This window comes from Nymphaea colorata, chromosome 7 (assembly GCF_008831285.2).
Source record: "Nymphaea colorata isolate Beijing-Zhang1983 chromosome 7, ASM883128v2, whole genome shotgun sequence".
NCBI classification, from domain to species: domain Eukaryota; kingdom Viridiplantae; phylum Streptophyta; class Magnoliopsida; order Nymphaeales; family Nymphaeaceae; genus Nymphaea; species Nymphaea colorata.
In genome coordinates this window covers 4461190-4476330 of record NC_045144.1, presented here as the reverse complement: position 1 = coordinate 4476330, position 15141 = coordinate 4461190, and the positions used below count along the sequence as shown (strand labels likewise).

Sequence of the window (15141 nt, the reverse complement as noted above, 5' to 3'; positions counted from 1 at the left end):
CACCGTTAGGTATCGGCAGAAACACCTGGTTAGCAATCGTTCCTGAAATCATAAGAAAACCGATTCGCCCCATATTAATTTCTTCTACATAATGTACGTAAAGCCAATTCACATACTTTGTACCCCAACATCAAATGCTAAAATAAAATATGAGAGCTACTCAGACAAGCAATTGACCTATAAGAAAGCATTTAACAGAATATGCCCACTCCCTCTCTCGTCTCTCTCTAAAAACCCGAGGCTTCTGGCTGGGAAATCTGTGCCTGGTATTGGTCGGAAAACAAAGGGCCTCTCTGATTCAAAAACTCTTCCCCTTCCCCTTTTCCTCTGTTCCCTTCCCCATCAACTCATCCCCACCAACACGGTCTTCAGCATCTGTGTCTCAATTCTTTACAGCAATCAACTTTCTAGGGTTTATACTCTGTCTCTCTGAGAGTCATGTCTCCACCAAAACCTTTTTTGGGTATACTACTGATTGTTGGATTCTTGTTGGGTTTTGTGAGATCCCATCAAAATCAGACTCAGTCGGCGTATGAAATATTGGAGAGCTACAATTTTCCCAGGGGGATCCTCCCCAAGGGGGTGAAGAGCTACGTTCTGAAAGATGATGGAAGCTTTGTTGTCCAGTTTGGTGGGTCCTGCAAATTCCAGATTGAGGCGGGCTACACGTTGGATTACAAAAGCAGGATCACCGGCGTTCTGAAATATGGGTCGCTGAAGAACTTACAGGGAGTGAGCGTGAAGATCCTCTTCTTCTGGTTAGGCATCTCGGAGGTGGACAGGGGAGAAGGGAATTTGGATTTCTACGTCGGTCCCCTCTCTGCGTCCTTCGGGCTGTCGAATTTCTATGAGTCCCCGCAATGTGGTTGTGGCTTTGATTGCGACGACGTCAATGGTGGAGGCGGCAGCAAGCAGTTGATAGCCGTTTCATAGGTTTTTCTTATGTTCTTGGTTGGCGTCTTGGCGACCTTATTGTGTTCTAGATTTTTTTTTCTCTTTTGCTTCTTTTTTTGTTTCTTTGCTCTTTGCATTTGTTTATGGCGCGTTAGGTTCTACAATTCAAATGGAATCAAATCTATTACTAGATGAAGTTATTCTGGTGTGAAAGAAAATGAAGTCTAAACTTTTCTCTGTAGCGGATATAAAGTAGTTTATTGTATGTTCGGCACTTCGGCTAGCGGAAACATGATAAGAAATTAGAGTTGCGTTTATATCATTCTTGAATACGAGCCAGAATGCCATTTTTAGATCGATGGCAATTCATTTCATAGATGACTTGGGATGCAAATATTCTCTGCGGTTTTTGAATTGGAGGAATGCCAATTTGGAATACTTCTGCTTCCTTTTTCTTTCTGATCTGTGACCAATAGGGTTGGCTCTTGGCAGTTTCTTTGTCTTCAAGAAATCAGATTATTTTGGCCCTTCGAGAATCTAAATGAGACTTTGTGTATTAGTTTTTAGTCATTTAGAAGCTGTAGCTTGTAGATGTATAGAATTCTGAGAATACGGTTCGCAGATCGCTTCTTGACACCTGGGTAACCGAAAAATGTCTTTGATCCTACAATCATAGGATCTGGTTAGAAAGACACACTGGAAGGCTTAACTTTGCCTTGCATTCTGTTCTTCATAGAGGAGTCAGCTGTGATCTTAACGCAGCAACCTTTACCACTTTGAACATTGTGGCAGAGCCTCTCTTAACATGTTGTACTATCATTGTATGAAGAGCAACCTTTGGTACCTATTCTGGAAGTGCCATTTTCTACCGGTGTATTTTGGAGCTGAGGAACGTCATCTTCTCATTGCGCTTCAAAGACGAAAGTAAGCCGTCTTCAGGGGGAAAGGAGAGAGCGCTTTCGTTCTCCCTGTGTGCTTGCTGTGTCAGGTGAACTATAAAATTGCCTTTCTCTGTGTGGTTGTTGCACTGTCAGACGAATTATAACTTTCCCAGTCACTCTCAGATCCATTTTGAGATAGAATTTTCTATATGTTTTGTTGAGTAGTTAAGTCACTTGTATCAAAGCCAGACCACCCAAAATTCCTGTTGAAAAAATTTCTTTACACCATCTAACTAACCATGTAGATGTGATCCTAGGGGCAATTCAGTAAGAAATATACATCAAGTTAGTCACGTTTTCAGTGTAGGTGTGTTTTTAAGCCGTCCAATTTTGTGGGATCTTACAAAGTTAATGTTTCAGTAGTAAAAAAGATCAAAGTTGTTCGTAAAATCTAGTTGAACCAGAGCATATTTTATACTAAAATAGTAGCCATAAACACATCGTCATGTTGAGATTATGTCCAAAATATTTTTTAACGTGAATATATACTGTTCATGAATGTGATGTCGACATTACTTTTTGCTGAACTCATTTGTACACTGTGCTGTCAGGCCTCTGAAAATTCTCACTGTACTTACCCTTCATTCAACCTGTCCCGAAAGAGGGTAGGGAACCTGCTCAGCCAAAGGAGAGTTGCTCCTCAAGGAAGAGGACCATAAAGTAACTCTAGCACATAGGAGTGAGGACACCAAAGTGGTAGGGCACCAAAGTTTATTCCTATCGCTTCTAGGATTTGAAAAGGACGGAGATTCACTATTAAAAGTGTTGCTTGATGGCGTTCTCCATGTCCATGTTGTTCATGTCATCCATGGTGATGAAAGACACCCAACTGTCCTCTGTAGAGGATTCATCTGGAGCATCAATGTTGCAGAAATTTTTCTGGTGATCGATGTAGATCATCAGGAAAATGTGGGTGGCAGTTGCGGCATTTTATGTCTCTAGACGCCCAAATGTCTCTCTCTCGACCTGGGTACCGCTATGCCACCCGACCAAGGTACAGTTTTTTTTCGAGTCAGAACTGAAGAGAGAGAGAGAGAGAGAGAGAGAGAGAGAGAGATATGTTCAAACAAGGTAAGTCCATTACACAAAACATTTATGGTTTTTTGATAATGAAACTCGAGTTCACCATCATCTAAAAAAAGAGGGTTTCAAATCTTCAATATACGGCAAAAACCTCAGATTTGACATTGAGGTTGGATGGGAGGAGGATCTGACCTCAAATTCGAGGACCTGAGAACCCCCGTGATATCAAATCACCTCTTTTAGTACCTCAGATCTGACGCAAACAAACGGCCCCTTAGTTCAAGCCAAGAAACGGGTTCACAGCTGACCATAAAATCACGCGCCCCCACTTTGTCCAAGCAGCATCCACGTAGGACATCCCATCAAGCTGAGCTGGTGGAACTCATAAGTCGTTGTCATCATATTCGTTTGTCAGAATGCAACCAATAAGCCTGCATAATAGAGCAAACTTTAGCTGCAATCGGCTGCACATGTCGCCCACATCTTTTTTTCTTTGCAAATTCAGGCACATCAACCGGGAAGCAACAGGAGTGAGGCTCCTGCCAGTATTTGAAAGCTACTCGGACTAACAAGCATCAATTATTGCTTGGCCAGTTCTCCTACGCAACTCCTCTCTGGATTTGGAACAGTTCACGCTGTCTTCCCATAGATCCGAGCCTCTTACCACTTTTTGTATTACCAATCAAGAACTGTTATTATGTTTACTTACCAGACGTCCAGGTAGGGAAGACAAATGATGGAAAGGAAATATTAGTTGATCATAGTAAAAAGATGTACAGTTCCCATTTTATGAGCTTCACGTTCCTTTTGCACTGTGGATGTGGTCCACTCAGGTGAGAAATACAATTTTTTAGGTTGTAAATGCAGTCAATCTGCAAGAAATCAATACCTGGACAATAACAGGAACTGCTAGGAAAGCTTCAAAGCAGCATCTGATGCTCTAAAGTGTCTTATGAAAAAAATAAGAATGAGTATGCATATTGAACATAAATGACAAACTTACAGAGAGTAATCCACACTATTGGCAAAATCAAGAAACCCAGACGGCAGCACTCCCACTCTAACATAATCTTAACGAGACTCATATATATTCCAAAAGAAGAAAAATCATAGCTACACTGACTGCCCGATGTTTTTTTTAATAACAAAAGCATCAGGTGTCATCCACTTGAGAGTGAAACACAAAGCTCGGAAAAGTAGTTGTGATGTCCCTGCATACAGATAAATTGACGTCAGTGCTCTAGTTAATACTTACAAAAATTTGCGAAAACAAACTACACAGTCAATTCTTGAATGCTATTTGGATGCTATGCCAGATAGGGTACAGGTAGGGTGCCAGTACAGGTTACAGGTGCAAAGCGTTTTTGAAAAATGTGAGTACAGGGTCACCACAGTATATATATAGGAAAATTGAATAGTGACTCTGGCTTTCCAGAGTCACCCAACTCACTCATCAAAATTGCTTAATCCATCGTGATGGAGAAAGAAACAAGGACAAAAATGTGGGGTATTTTTATCATCGAGTATTAGTTCACACCATTTTTTTTCTTGTTTTTTCTCAATCTTTCATCATGATAGATCAGACAGCCCTCATGAATGAGCTGCGTGCCTCCAAATTGCCAGTCACCATTCACTCTCTATATATAAAATAAGATTTTAAACAAACAAAACAATACATTCATGATTCATAACTTATAAACTATGAAGAAACTAATGAACATGGTATGAAACAGAATCATAGGATGTTGATGGGAAAATAAGCTCAGATCATCTAACATAGAAGGTTCAGCGTCCATGACTGCAGCAGCAGTGTGGAGTCACAGGATGATGATGGGAAATAAGCTCAGTTCATCTAACAGCGAAGGTTCAGCATCCGTGACCGCAGCAGCAGTCATGTTATAAACTTATATTATCTAGGAATTCAAACAAAATACAACCAAAACAACAGTCAAACGTATATACACAATAGAATTTTAAAAAAGCCCCAATTTTAAGATAAAATTGGAAAAAGAACGGACACAGCCTGGGTGTGTTGACCACACCCAACATGGTCAACACCGTGTCCTTCAGCTTAATGGTATGGTGCTAAAGCACAACAGTTTCATGAGAAATGCAGGCTTCATGTTCCAAGCAGTTCAAGACTAGAGAAAATTACTGCAGGAGGACTACAACACAATTGAAGGAAAGAAAAAAGTCGTAGTTCGGCCGAGCATATCAGCTTGGTTTAGCAAGAAAGGTAACGTCATCAATTTCCAAATCTACCTCATGGTGGCAGCTGAAAATCTAGAAGTTGGAGATGCATTTTCTAAGCAAGCATTGGAAGTGATGCTTCTGGAAGCAAGCAGGAGAAACATTGAATTCTGATGATCTCATGAACTTGGCTGTAAAAAAGAACTCCTTTATCTCCATTATTTTTCATTCCAATTACGCTATAGTTAATCAAGAAATCCTTTCGTCCATTTCCCTAATAAATTGCTAACCCCTGCTTCCTTAATTTCTAGAAGACTAGAACAGTTTGGTGCAAGAGGTGTTTGAAATGTGCCTGTTATCAGCATCTTATGGACATACCGGAATCATTAATAGTGTCACTATATCACTGTGAGTTCCCAGTGGAGTTGCCTGCAGATTGTTCTTGCAAGGGGTTGGAGCCTAGTATAAGGACTAAGAGAAGGCATGGAACACTAGAATCACGAGTTATCATCTAAAACTCACACATCTATAATCAATTTGATCCCTCACTTAATTAGGGATAAAACCTACAAAAAGATTTATTGGAACTAGCTAAGGGTCAGTTGAATTTATGCCAAGCTACAACTGTTTCAGCTACTAAAGTTGTATATGTGTAGCTTCATTTTGAAATAACGCAGATCATTTCGCCCACATCCTCTGTGAGAGTGGTCATTAGGATATTACAATTCGATTAAGTAGGTGGCTGCAAGTGAACTGAAGAACCCAAAAGCTTAGGATCAAATAAGAGCACAATAAATCTGGGGTTGTGCATATCCATCACATGCATTTTACACATGAACAAACTCAACAATCTACAGAAGCTCCAAAAGCATACTTGAGATATTGTAGGGTCATGTTCTTTAAAAGAGAGGGATGTCGCAGAACCAGGCTCCTCCACTCTTCCTTGTCAATCTTTCCGTCATGCTTTGTATCTGCCTCCTCAAATGTCTGTCATGGAAAAACATGCACATTACAAACATCCGTAGTGGTATCAACTATCAAGTATAGTACGGATTCAGAACTAAAAATGATAATAACCTGCCAGACAGGTTAAATGAACATGAAGAATAATGTTGGTTGGGCACCTGCATGGTAGGTATCCTCCTCCTCGGTTGACACCGTAACCATACTCATCGCCAGTTAGAAACCCTTTCTTAATGTAGTCCCTAATTTTTCCATGCTATATGCGACATTACTACCATATTATCTCTGATATCCTTTTTGGTTGCTAGCATCTATAAGATTCTATCACCAGTGATTTATTTTCTCACGAGGAATATTGGCATTATGTCAGTATATTTGTGCAATCATGCACTTTCTTTTGATTTAAATTTAAGTTTGAACAATTTAAGGATACATCATTGCACAAATGATATTTACACACCTTGTCAATAATACTTTCAATTACATCATCTGAGAGATTCATGCCAGATTCTGCGAGTGTAGCCACTACCATTTGCTTCACCTACAAAAGATCAGAAAGATGAATTTTGAAACAAGCTTCCAGCATTTAGTATAACAGTTAGATCACATTATGTAACTATTATATATACAAGAAACACAATTAGAAACTGAAGTAATGTTTTCCTGTAAGCACTCCACAACTCTCAGCAATTCTCCTGGTGCATTAAATGCTGAAGGAATCAACCTCACATTACATTTTGAAATAAATTCCAACTGCTCAAAAGTAACTTTAAACAGAAGTCTTGGAAATTTTCAGAAACATAAATACAGCTTGTTTCCTAAGCTTTGGGCCTTGGCTACTTATGACTAAGAGCGTCAAATAATCATGAGCTGAATGATTCAGATGGCATAAGAATATCACCCTGTAACATGCTACAAGCTATATCAGAGTGACAGATAGAACACGAAACAAGCCGTCTCAGAACAGAACTTCCAACATGTAAATCATTGACCCGTTAGGAACCAGAACTGATCTTTTATCAGCTAGGTAGCAACCCAGAACTGTCATAATTTTTTCACTGTGACCTAGCATAGATCAACTGGATAGATTTGAATCAGTTCTGTCTCACCTGAATTTGCATTAAAGAATGGAGACAAGAAAAGAGAGCCCAGATAATTCCAGATTCACATTTTCTTGGAAACTCATCAGGTCAGACATCTGACTTGGGACATACTCACCTGTCAATAGTTCAGGTTTGATGAAGGATCTGACAGTACTGAACCTGACAAAGTGCAGGTAAGGTGATAAAGATGGATTTCACTTGAATCTTGATTATAGATGGGATCAAGCAAGGGTCATAAACCTAATACAAGTTCACAGCACGACCAAAAATTTTTAGTTACATTACTTTCATATGTTATTATTTTGCTAGGTCTAGACTCTAGACAAGGTATACGTTTAGCATCCCAACAATCAGGCCTGACTTTCTGCCGTCTCACTCAAGTCTGGACCCTGTACAACACAGCAGAGTCAGATCCAGGTCTCAATCCTTCCAAGAAATATCAAATTTGTGACTCATTTACATCCCGAGCACATGAAACATGATCCAGACAAGTCCTGCGCAGTCTTTGTACTGGACTTGAACAAAGAAATATCTAATAATGAGTGAGATCCCAACCGCTATTATCTGTGCATACTAGGGATAATTTCCCACCACAGTCTGGAAGCTCTAGACAATTCAGAAGTTAAACAACATCCTATGCTCATATATCATAGGATGCCCACTTGCCCAGTATATGAGGTTATGGTTCAAGATAACAGAAACAAATGGGAACAGATAATGGCATGATTTAGAAAACCATATGATGCACAGAAATCATTCTTGAACATGCAGAAGACAAAAAGTAGCACATAAATGGCAGAATGAGAGCTTAATGCCCCAAACCATAGTATTATATCATGAGATTAGAAGACCGAAAGTTGGTCAATCAAAAGGCTTCCTCCAATATAAACAGTCGATTAAGATATAAATCAACCTGACGAGAAACAAAAAAGTAGGATGTAAATTTTAGAATAAGAGCATAATGCCCCAATGTATAGTGATACATCATGAGATCAAAACACCAAAGTTGGCCAACCAAAAGGTTTCTACCATAGAAACAGTGCACTAATATATCACAGCTAGACACCATTTGACATGTATGGAGTATTTCATATGTGAAACCATTTTACATGTATTAAGTACCATCCTTACATATTAATATGTAAAATGCTACCCTCCAGCAGGAGAATATGATGTTCTTTAGAAGCATTTACTCAAGTTCATTGTGCAGTGTGTGTGTGTGTGTGAGGAAAAGAGAAAGAGAGAGAGGGCACCACAACATGCCCACTTGGGCGATAGATTATGAGTTATGATCAACTTGGATAACTACAAGCTAACTTATTATAGGCCTCAACAGAACCAACATGCATCAGAAATATCATTTTTAAGGGGAACATATACCTCTTGCCGTTCAATGAAACCCTGCTGCTTGAGATCATACAGTTGGAAGGAAACTGCATTCAAGAAATATGTCCACAATGAAATTATAGTGACTGTAACCAAATAATTCAATTATTCAAGTGTACAACAGAAAACTTAAGAAAATAAAAAATGCAAATAGAAGTACAAGGAATTAAAATAAACTCTTGAGTAGTTCACAGAAAGTTTTGGACTTTAAAGCACGTCAATCACATCAGACATGTTTTTCCAATGTCCATAGCTATCTAAAGTACACATACAACAACTGCCATTTCAAGCATCAATCGAACCAAAGTAAGAAAAGACAATAAAAAAACATGCAGAAGTGTTTCAAAAGCTTACAGTCAATCTTATCATCAATTCGAGCGTTGGGATGAAAGACGGACAATGCGCGTGCAAATTCTTCAAAACCTAATATCCCGTTATGCTTTGTGTCAAACAGATCAAACACCTAAAGAAAATTACAAGTTTCAGAATCTCAATCTTCAAAAGAGCTTACTTTAGCTCAAGAAAAGAAGAACTGCAAGGACTAAGTGGAGGCATTAGCAACTCAAATAAGAGTAGTTGGATCACATAATTATAATATGCATGAAAACTAAACATACAACATAGACAAGTAAAACACAATGTATGTATATATGTAATCAAATACCCACTCCAAACTAGTCATGCAGTCATTCTGTTAATCAAAGAACATATTACAAGCTAGGTTTGATCCATAAACCACCTAGTTAGCATTTGTATATGATACAGATAACTGAAATTTTATAAGTTCATTACCTACTAGAAAGAAATTATATTGAGAAGCCCATTAACCTAAGGTGTAAGAGATGATCTACAAAATATTAGTATAGCCCAAAACCATAGCTGTACCACTATGGAAGTTTAGAAAAATAGAAAAGTAAGTTCCATATTTGGCAAGTGAAAAAATTGCAAATAAAAAATATATATTTATGGATCAGCAAATGAAGGCTATAAGATATACCCTGTCGGCGAACAAGCTCTCCTTTTTGTTAGTCTTGAACAATGCTAACTGGAATTCCTCCTGCAATGCAGAATACAAGGGAACTGTTAAACCAATGAATAACAGAACAAACAATCCCAGAAAAACCTATTATGATTATTTGCAACATTTTGCCAATGAGAAGTGTTTGCTTTTCGACATAGCAATACAAAAGAGATGTGATTCTAGTTTGAAATGATGGGAACAATAACAAGAAATACAGGTAGGTGTTCACTTTGGAGGTAAGTTGGTGTTTGATTAGCATTCTCAGAATGCTAGAACAAAATGCCCCAGATCCTTCAGGGCAGACCCCACAGACACACACACAAACAAATGAATAACGGACATAAGAACATGGTGAGGCCAACAAGCGTTCACTTTCAAGGAATATTATTTTTGCATTCTCAACATTCCATGGTAAACCATAAAATGCAAAGTGTTGAAGAATTTATTCCAAAAACAAAATGTTAAACTTCAAAAAAGCAGAAGTGTAAAGTTTTCCAACCATACCTTGTTTATCAGTCCATCATCAATCACTGCACTACTGATCTTCTTAAATAACTCGTAGAGCGCTTCTATTTCACTCACACTGACTGCAGACGGCAATGGAAAATTGAATATTTAGTACTTTAAAACATCATCTAGAATAATGAATCATGTTTTACATGTAACTATTTAGCATGCTTTTAATCAAAGACAAAGCGCATTTCAGACCAAACAATCATGCTTACATGTCTACATGTATGAGTGGATGTTTGTGAATAAATATGCAACTGTATCCGAAAAGAGAAGAATCAGAAACAAATAATTGGAGAAAAGGTAAAGTCTCATGTATTACAGTAACAGCATGTTTTCAGCATCTACTGACCCTACAATTTAATAAATGTTAATACTACAAAACTAATTTGAACATCTGCCCTACTTTCTATCCATAAAGATCAGGAAAGAAAACATACACACTGTCTCCCTTGCAAGAACTTCAGGATCCTCAAGGCCCTTAGATGACTTGTATAAATCAAGCTCACAACACTTAAGTAAGAAAGCAAATACTTGCTTAAATCCCTCTAGGCACTGCAACATGTTATTATCAGATCATCAAAACACTCCATACCTGCAGCCAGAAAAAACAAGCAACTCAGTCTCGTAACTCCATAATAGGCCACATGCAAATGCTGACCATTCCAGAACAATGAGAAGCGACCTCTTAATATATTATACCCGAGCCACCCCATGCTCAAATTCATGGGAATCAGGATCACAAAAACTGGATAGTAAGGTTGTCAAGTTCCCAGCTGGACACAAGGAGCAAGTATTTAACATCGAGCAATATCGCTAGAGATTTGAGGACAAAGACATTTGTAGAAACACGGTAAATTGGTAATATGTACTTATGCACATGACATCCTTTCAATCATAAAGATTTTGTTTTCTTACAAAGCAAAAAAGTGGTTAGGTTACCGATGAAAATGATAAAGAGCAATAAGGAGAAAAAGAGAAAGATCCTCCTACAGTTTTCTCCCTTAAAGGAATGTATTTTGTTCATTAAGGGAAGGTTAAGATACTATGAGAAGGAATTGCTTCTAGATAGAGTGAGTATTAGACACAGCCAAACCTCATCCAAGGAGCAAATCAGATTATCCACCCACCAACTACATTTAGATTTGCATTACAAACAGACATTTAAACTTTAAAGAAGTAATAAGTGATAACAACCCATTAGAACAAAAGAAAACAGAATTAGGAAAAAGGAATCTATATAACCATCTCCAGGTTGCAACTAAGCTCAAGCCACAAAGATACATGCCATGAACAAGGTCAGATATCAAACTTCCTTCTTAGAAGAGAAAAGGTAAATCGCCAAAACGATATGTAACGCTTTCTGAATAACTCTTCTGAAAATGAAGTTGGGAAAGACATGCTTTATGCATGAAACCGTCAAATCATTTTAATTTATAAAGAGTATACATCGCCCTCATCCGACCATGAGAAGATGCTTTCATACATTGAGCACCGGGGATAGAGGTAGTTCCTCTCAGTATCAATCGTGGCGCACTACATTTGACAGCTTGCATCCACACCCGAAACATCAACAAGAGCAAAACTCCATACTGTTCAGGTCATGCAATCTAAGGACTACTACTTTCCCAACTTCGATCTCCAGAACAATTGCAATCGACCAGTTCAATATATGACCGGTAACTCCCTACACAATCCATGCAATTAGAGTCCAAAAGCAGGATGAATCACAGTAACACACCACGCAGCCATATTAAACACTCATTGTCTTATAGAAAACAGCCGAGCAAAAATGATTGAAAATAACCACCAATTGACCGCCGGATATTTTTATAGTTCGACAACGTTACACCCAACAAAAAGTACACTTCTTCAAGAAATAAATAATAGAAATCAATCAAAAGAATTCAGAAAATGAGATCAGCCTTGGCACCAGAAACAAAAGGCGGAACATCGAAAGCAAACCGTAAACCGACCCGATCTCGACAACGGAACGCAATGGGAAACAATAATTCCAGCGATTCGCGCAGAATTTAGACGGAAGACTCCAGAAAAAGCACATCTACTGGCCTCCATTATGAAGGATAAGCAAATCGGAGGGACAAAAGGCACAAAGCCCTCAATTCGATCAAATAGAAGAGTTTTGGCCGCACTCATGGAAGAAGAGAGCCTTTTCACACCAAAGTCGTTGAGCTTAGTGGGTTATTCAAAATTCCGGTTCCCTTACAGATTCACGGCTGGTGCCAACGATAATAAAAGGAACGCCAGAGAGGAGTTCTCTTGTGCCCAAAAAGAAGAAGCAAGCGGAAGGAAAAGGAGAAGGAAGAACCAGATACCATGAAATACAGCGAGAGACAGAGCGGAAGAGAGAGAGAGAGAGAGAGTACCTCATATGCATGGCAAGCCACAGAAGGAGAGGAGAGAAGGTGAAAGGGATTTTAGGAAGAAACTGTTCTCATCATTCTCCCCTACGAGGCTACGAGAGAGAGAGGGCGATCTCTCCATACGAGAGAGAGAGAGAGATGATAATAATAATAATTGAGGGTTTGGAGAGAGAGAGGGCGCTATTTAGCAAATACAGTTGGATGAGGGGGTTATATAAACGATTACGAATTAACCCCTAATACGGCCAGACACAAGCTCCACCTTCCGGGGTTGGTGTCTCCATTGCATGATCTACCTTTTTTTTTTTGTTTATATACATATATCAATTATATTCAATAACTAAAAATTAAAATTTATTGGTAAAATCTGTAAGATTGTTGTTAAAAGTATAAATTCATTTCCCATGGTTTAAAAACAGGTAGAAATTTTAATTCTATAATGAGATCCTCCCTATAAAATGCTCCAACACCAATAAAAAAATTGGCTGATTATAGCACGAAATTTAATAGTGTGAGATATCATGTAACCTTTTATATCTCCCTTCTTCATCCTTAAGATTTATGAGACACATGTAGTTACTTATTTTGATTAATTTGGGTCGTTAACATGAATCTATCTGCCAAAAGATGTCGTTTTCATTTCAAGTCAATTTTAGGATATAGACACTTATACGGCAATAATTCATCCCGCCTTACAATCTTTATCACGGTTTATGCTATCCGTAAACTCAAAAGTAAAGTTGTTTTATGGATTGGATTTTGTTCGACTCTCTACGAACGACTCCTTCCTTCGAGGTTGTTGCTTCATCTTTAAATGCCGCGTTGGTAAAAGCCTCGTGCCTCATGTCTCTATCTCGTGTCCGTACCTCATTTGGATTTCTTGATGAAAATCAATAAAATATTGCATAGCAGCTAGGTGTATATATGGGCACATGAGTGAATGGCCGGGAGCTCCTATAAAAGTCCGTTTGATGGCCGGCGGAACCATGGGCGGAGCTAGGTGTGGGCAATTGCCCACACAGACCCACAAAAGACTTTGTTTTCATATTGATATTTTTTTTACCGTTTCTATCATTTACATATTATTGCCTCTTAAAAATTTAAAATTATATTACTAGTGCCCGGTAGACAAAATTTTCTAGTTCTTTCAAAGACGGAACATTTTTTACCAAAACACACAATGATTTTGTTCATTATATCTCCACAAACAACTTGATAATCAGGGGCAGTGCTATGAATTAGACCAATTTGCTGCCTACCAGTCACTAGCCCATTTTTTTTATGGATCGGTGGATGGCCCCAAAAGGATTTCAACTCATATATATATATATATATATATATATATGAAAGAGAGAGAAAAGGGGAAATACTAACACTACCCCGCTCTAAGTAAGGGCTGTGACAGAGCACCTACTAGATAAAATGAGTATGGGGGGAATGTTATGGTTCTTTAATAATTGCCATAGTCGTTACGGCTAACGGTCAAAAAGGAAAGTCTTCTATAACCATATGTTATAACGGCCTTAAACGCATGATTATGACCAACAAATAGGTTATTGATAAATGGGTCCAACATATTCATTATCTTATCCGGCCGGCCATAGTCATTTCGATTGGAATGGTTGGTTACTTGTGAACTCTTTACAAGATCACCGAACAGTCAACTAGATCATAGATATAAAGTTTGTAACCTAAGAACTTACAAAGAGAGTTCTTCAAAAATGTACTTGAACATTTAATCACAACAAAAAATCAATACAATTGATGTACACATATTTCTTAACAGGTCATTTGATATCAGGAAAGCTGTTTGGCACAAGTAACAAAGTAATATAGTTTTACATGAATCTACCTCAAATTTTGAAACAGAACCATTGACAATAACATTTTACACTAACAGAATGTCCTTGTTGTCAAACAACTCCTAAGAATACAATTTTTAGTTTTTTCATAGTTAATCAACAACATCAATAAAATATTCATCGAGTAAAAAAAATAACATTTTATTTTAAAAAATAACACGACAAAATTTCATCACTTTGTTAATATATCTAGCTTTGAAACTTTTTCTGCTCACTAGGGAATCAAAAGCCTGCATGTAGCTAGTTTAGATACTAATGAAAAAAAATAACTAGTTCAGATATAGTTGGCCACTTATTAATATTATTGGGTATAGTTAAATAAGCTAATGCAAAGCAATAAATTTAAAATTTGTGTTGACTAGAGTATTTGTAGAAAGAAAAATTGAAGTATGCCGGCTACCACTAGTTGCCGCATGGAATTTTTTTCTTTCTTTTTTTTTGGTCAAAATCCACCACAAAGGTATTAGCTACGGTCTTTGTTTCTGTTTTTCAAAGCATTTAACAATGATTTTTAGTACTTTTAGCGACAGAAAATTTTAAAAATCATCCAGCAATAGAGATAGTGGACAGATTTTAATTTCTCCTTATGGAAGACCCCATCAAATAATACCAATAAAGTGAATAAAATAAAATTTTAAAATTATCTAAAAATGACACTACAAAAAAAATTATATGACACGCACCCGCTGAATGGCCGTTACATGATACGCGGTGGTAGGTGAAGCCACCGCATGTTTAATGGGCAGACCCGAGGATTTATTTGCCTGTTGGCTTTGATGCCAATCAATATTCGGCATTTACAGTGGGGTTTTGTCAGGTTCATTGACGGTCAACCGTAGCACCATTTCCCCTCTAGCACATCCG

General features: G+C 37.9%; 2 protein-coding genes across 4 annotated transcripts; one reads left to right on the top strand and one right to left on the bottom strand.

Annotated features, from left to right (window-relative positions):
• Window positions 1-184: 184 nt before the first annotated feature.
• LOC116257766 (uncharacterized) lies at window positions 185-1094 on the top strand. Its single transcript, XM_031634742.2, has one exon. It carries the CDS (start codon window positions 439-441, stop codon window positions 931-933), a length of 495 nt encoding a protein of 164 aa, XP_031490602.1. The 5' UTR covers window positions 185-438; the 3' UTR covers window positions 934-1094.
• Window positions 1095-2870: 1776 nt separating this feature from the next.
• On the bottom strand, window positions 2871-12578 carry LOC116257553 (calcineurin B-like protein 3). 3 transcript variants are annotated; one of them, XR_007573906.1, is made up of 10 exons: window positions 12419-12578; window positions 10472-10626; window positions 10026-10108; window positions 9498-9557; window positions 8855-8963; window positions 8495-8547; window positions 6472-6552; window positions 5923-6035; window positions 3862-4069; window positions 2871-3730 (listed from the first exon to the last, which is right to left on the bottom strand). XR_007573906.1 is itself a non-coding variant. In XM_031634417.2 (9 exons), the coding sequence occupies exons 2-9, from the start codon at window positions 10593-10595 to the stop codon at window positions 4012-4014; spliced, it is 681 nt and encodes a 226-aa protein (XP_031490277.1). In that variant the 5' UTR covers window positions 10596-10626; window positions 12419-12578; the 3' UTR covers window positions 3792-4011. The 3 variants fall into 3 exon arrangements, 1 of the variants encoding a protein (XP_031490277.1); XR_007573907.1 differs by having other exon boundaries at window positions 2871-3289; XM_031634417.2 differs by lacking the exon at window positions 2871-3730 and having other exon boundaries at window positions 3792-4069.
• Between the last annotated feature and the right edge of the window lie 2563 nt (window positions 12579-15141).

What these genes read in the sequence shown, in the direction of transcription:
- LOC116257766 (XM_031634742.2), top strand. Translation starts at nt 439, where the DNA reads ATGTCTCCACCAAAACCTTTTTTGGGTATACTACTGATTGTTGGATTC.
- LOC116257553 (XM_031634417.2), bottom strand. Translation starts at nt 10,595, where the DNA reads ATGTTGCAGTGCCTAGAGGGATTTAAGCAAGTATTTGCTTTCTTACTT. An exon ending in ATGATGGACTGATAAACAAG is followed by an intron (nt 9,558 to 10,025) that starts GTATGGTTGGAA and finishes TCTGCATTGCAG; the next exon opens with GAGGAATTCCAGTTAGCATT. An exon ending in AATTGATGATAAGATTGACT is followed by an intron (nt 8,548 to 8,854) that starts GTAAGCTTTTGA and finishes TCTTGAATGCAG; the next exon opens with TTTCCTTCCAACTGTATGAT.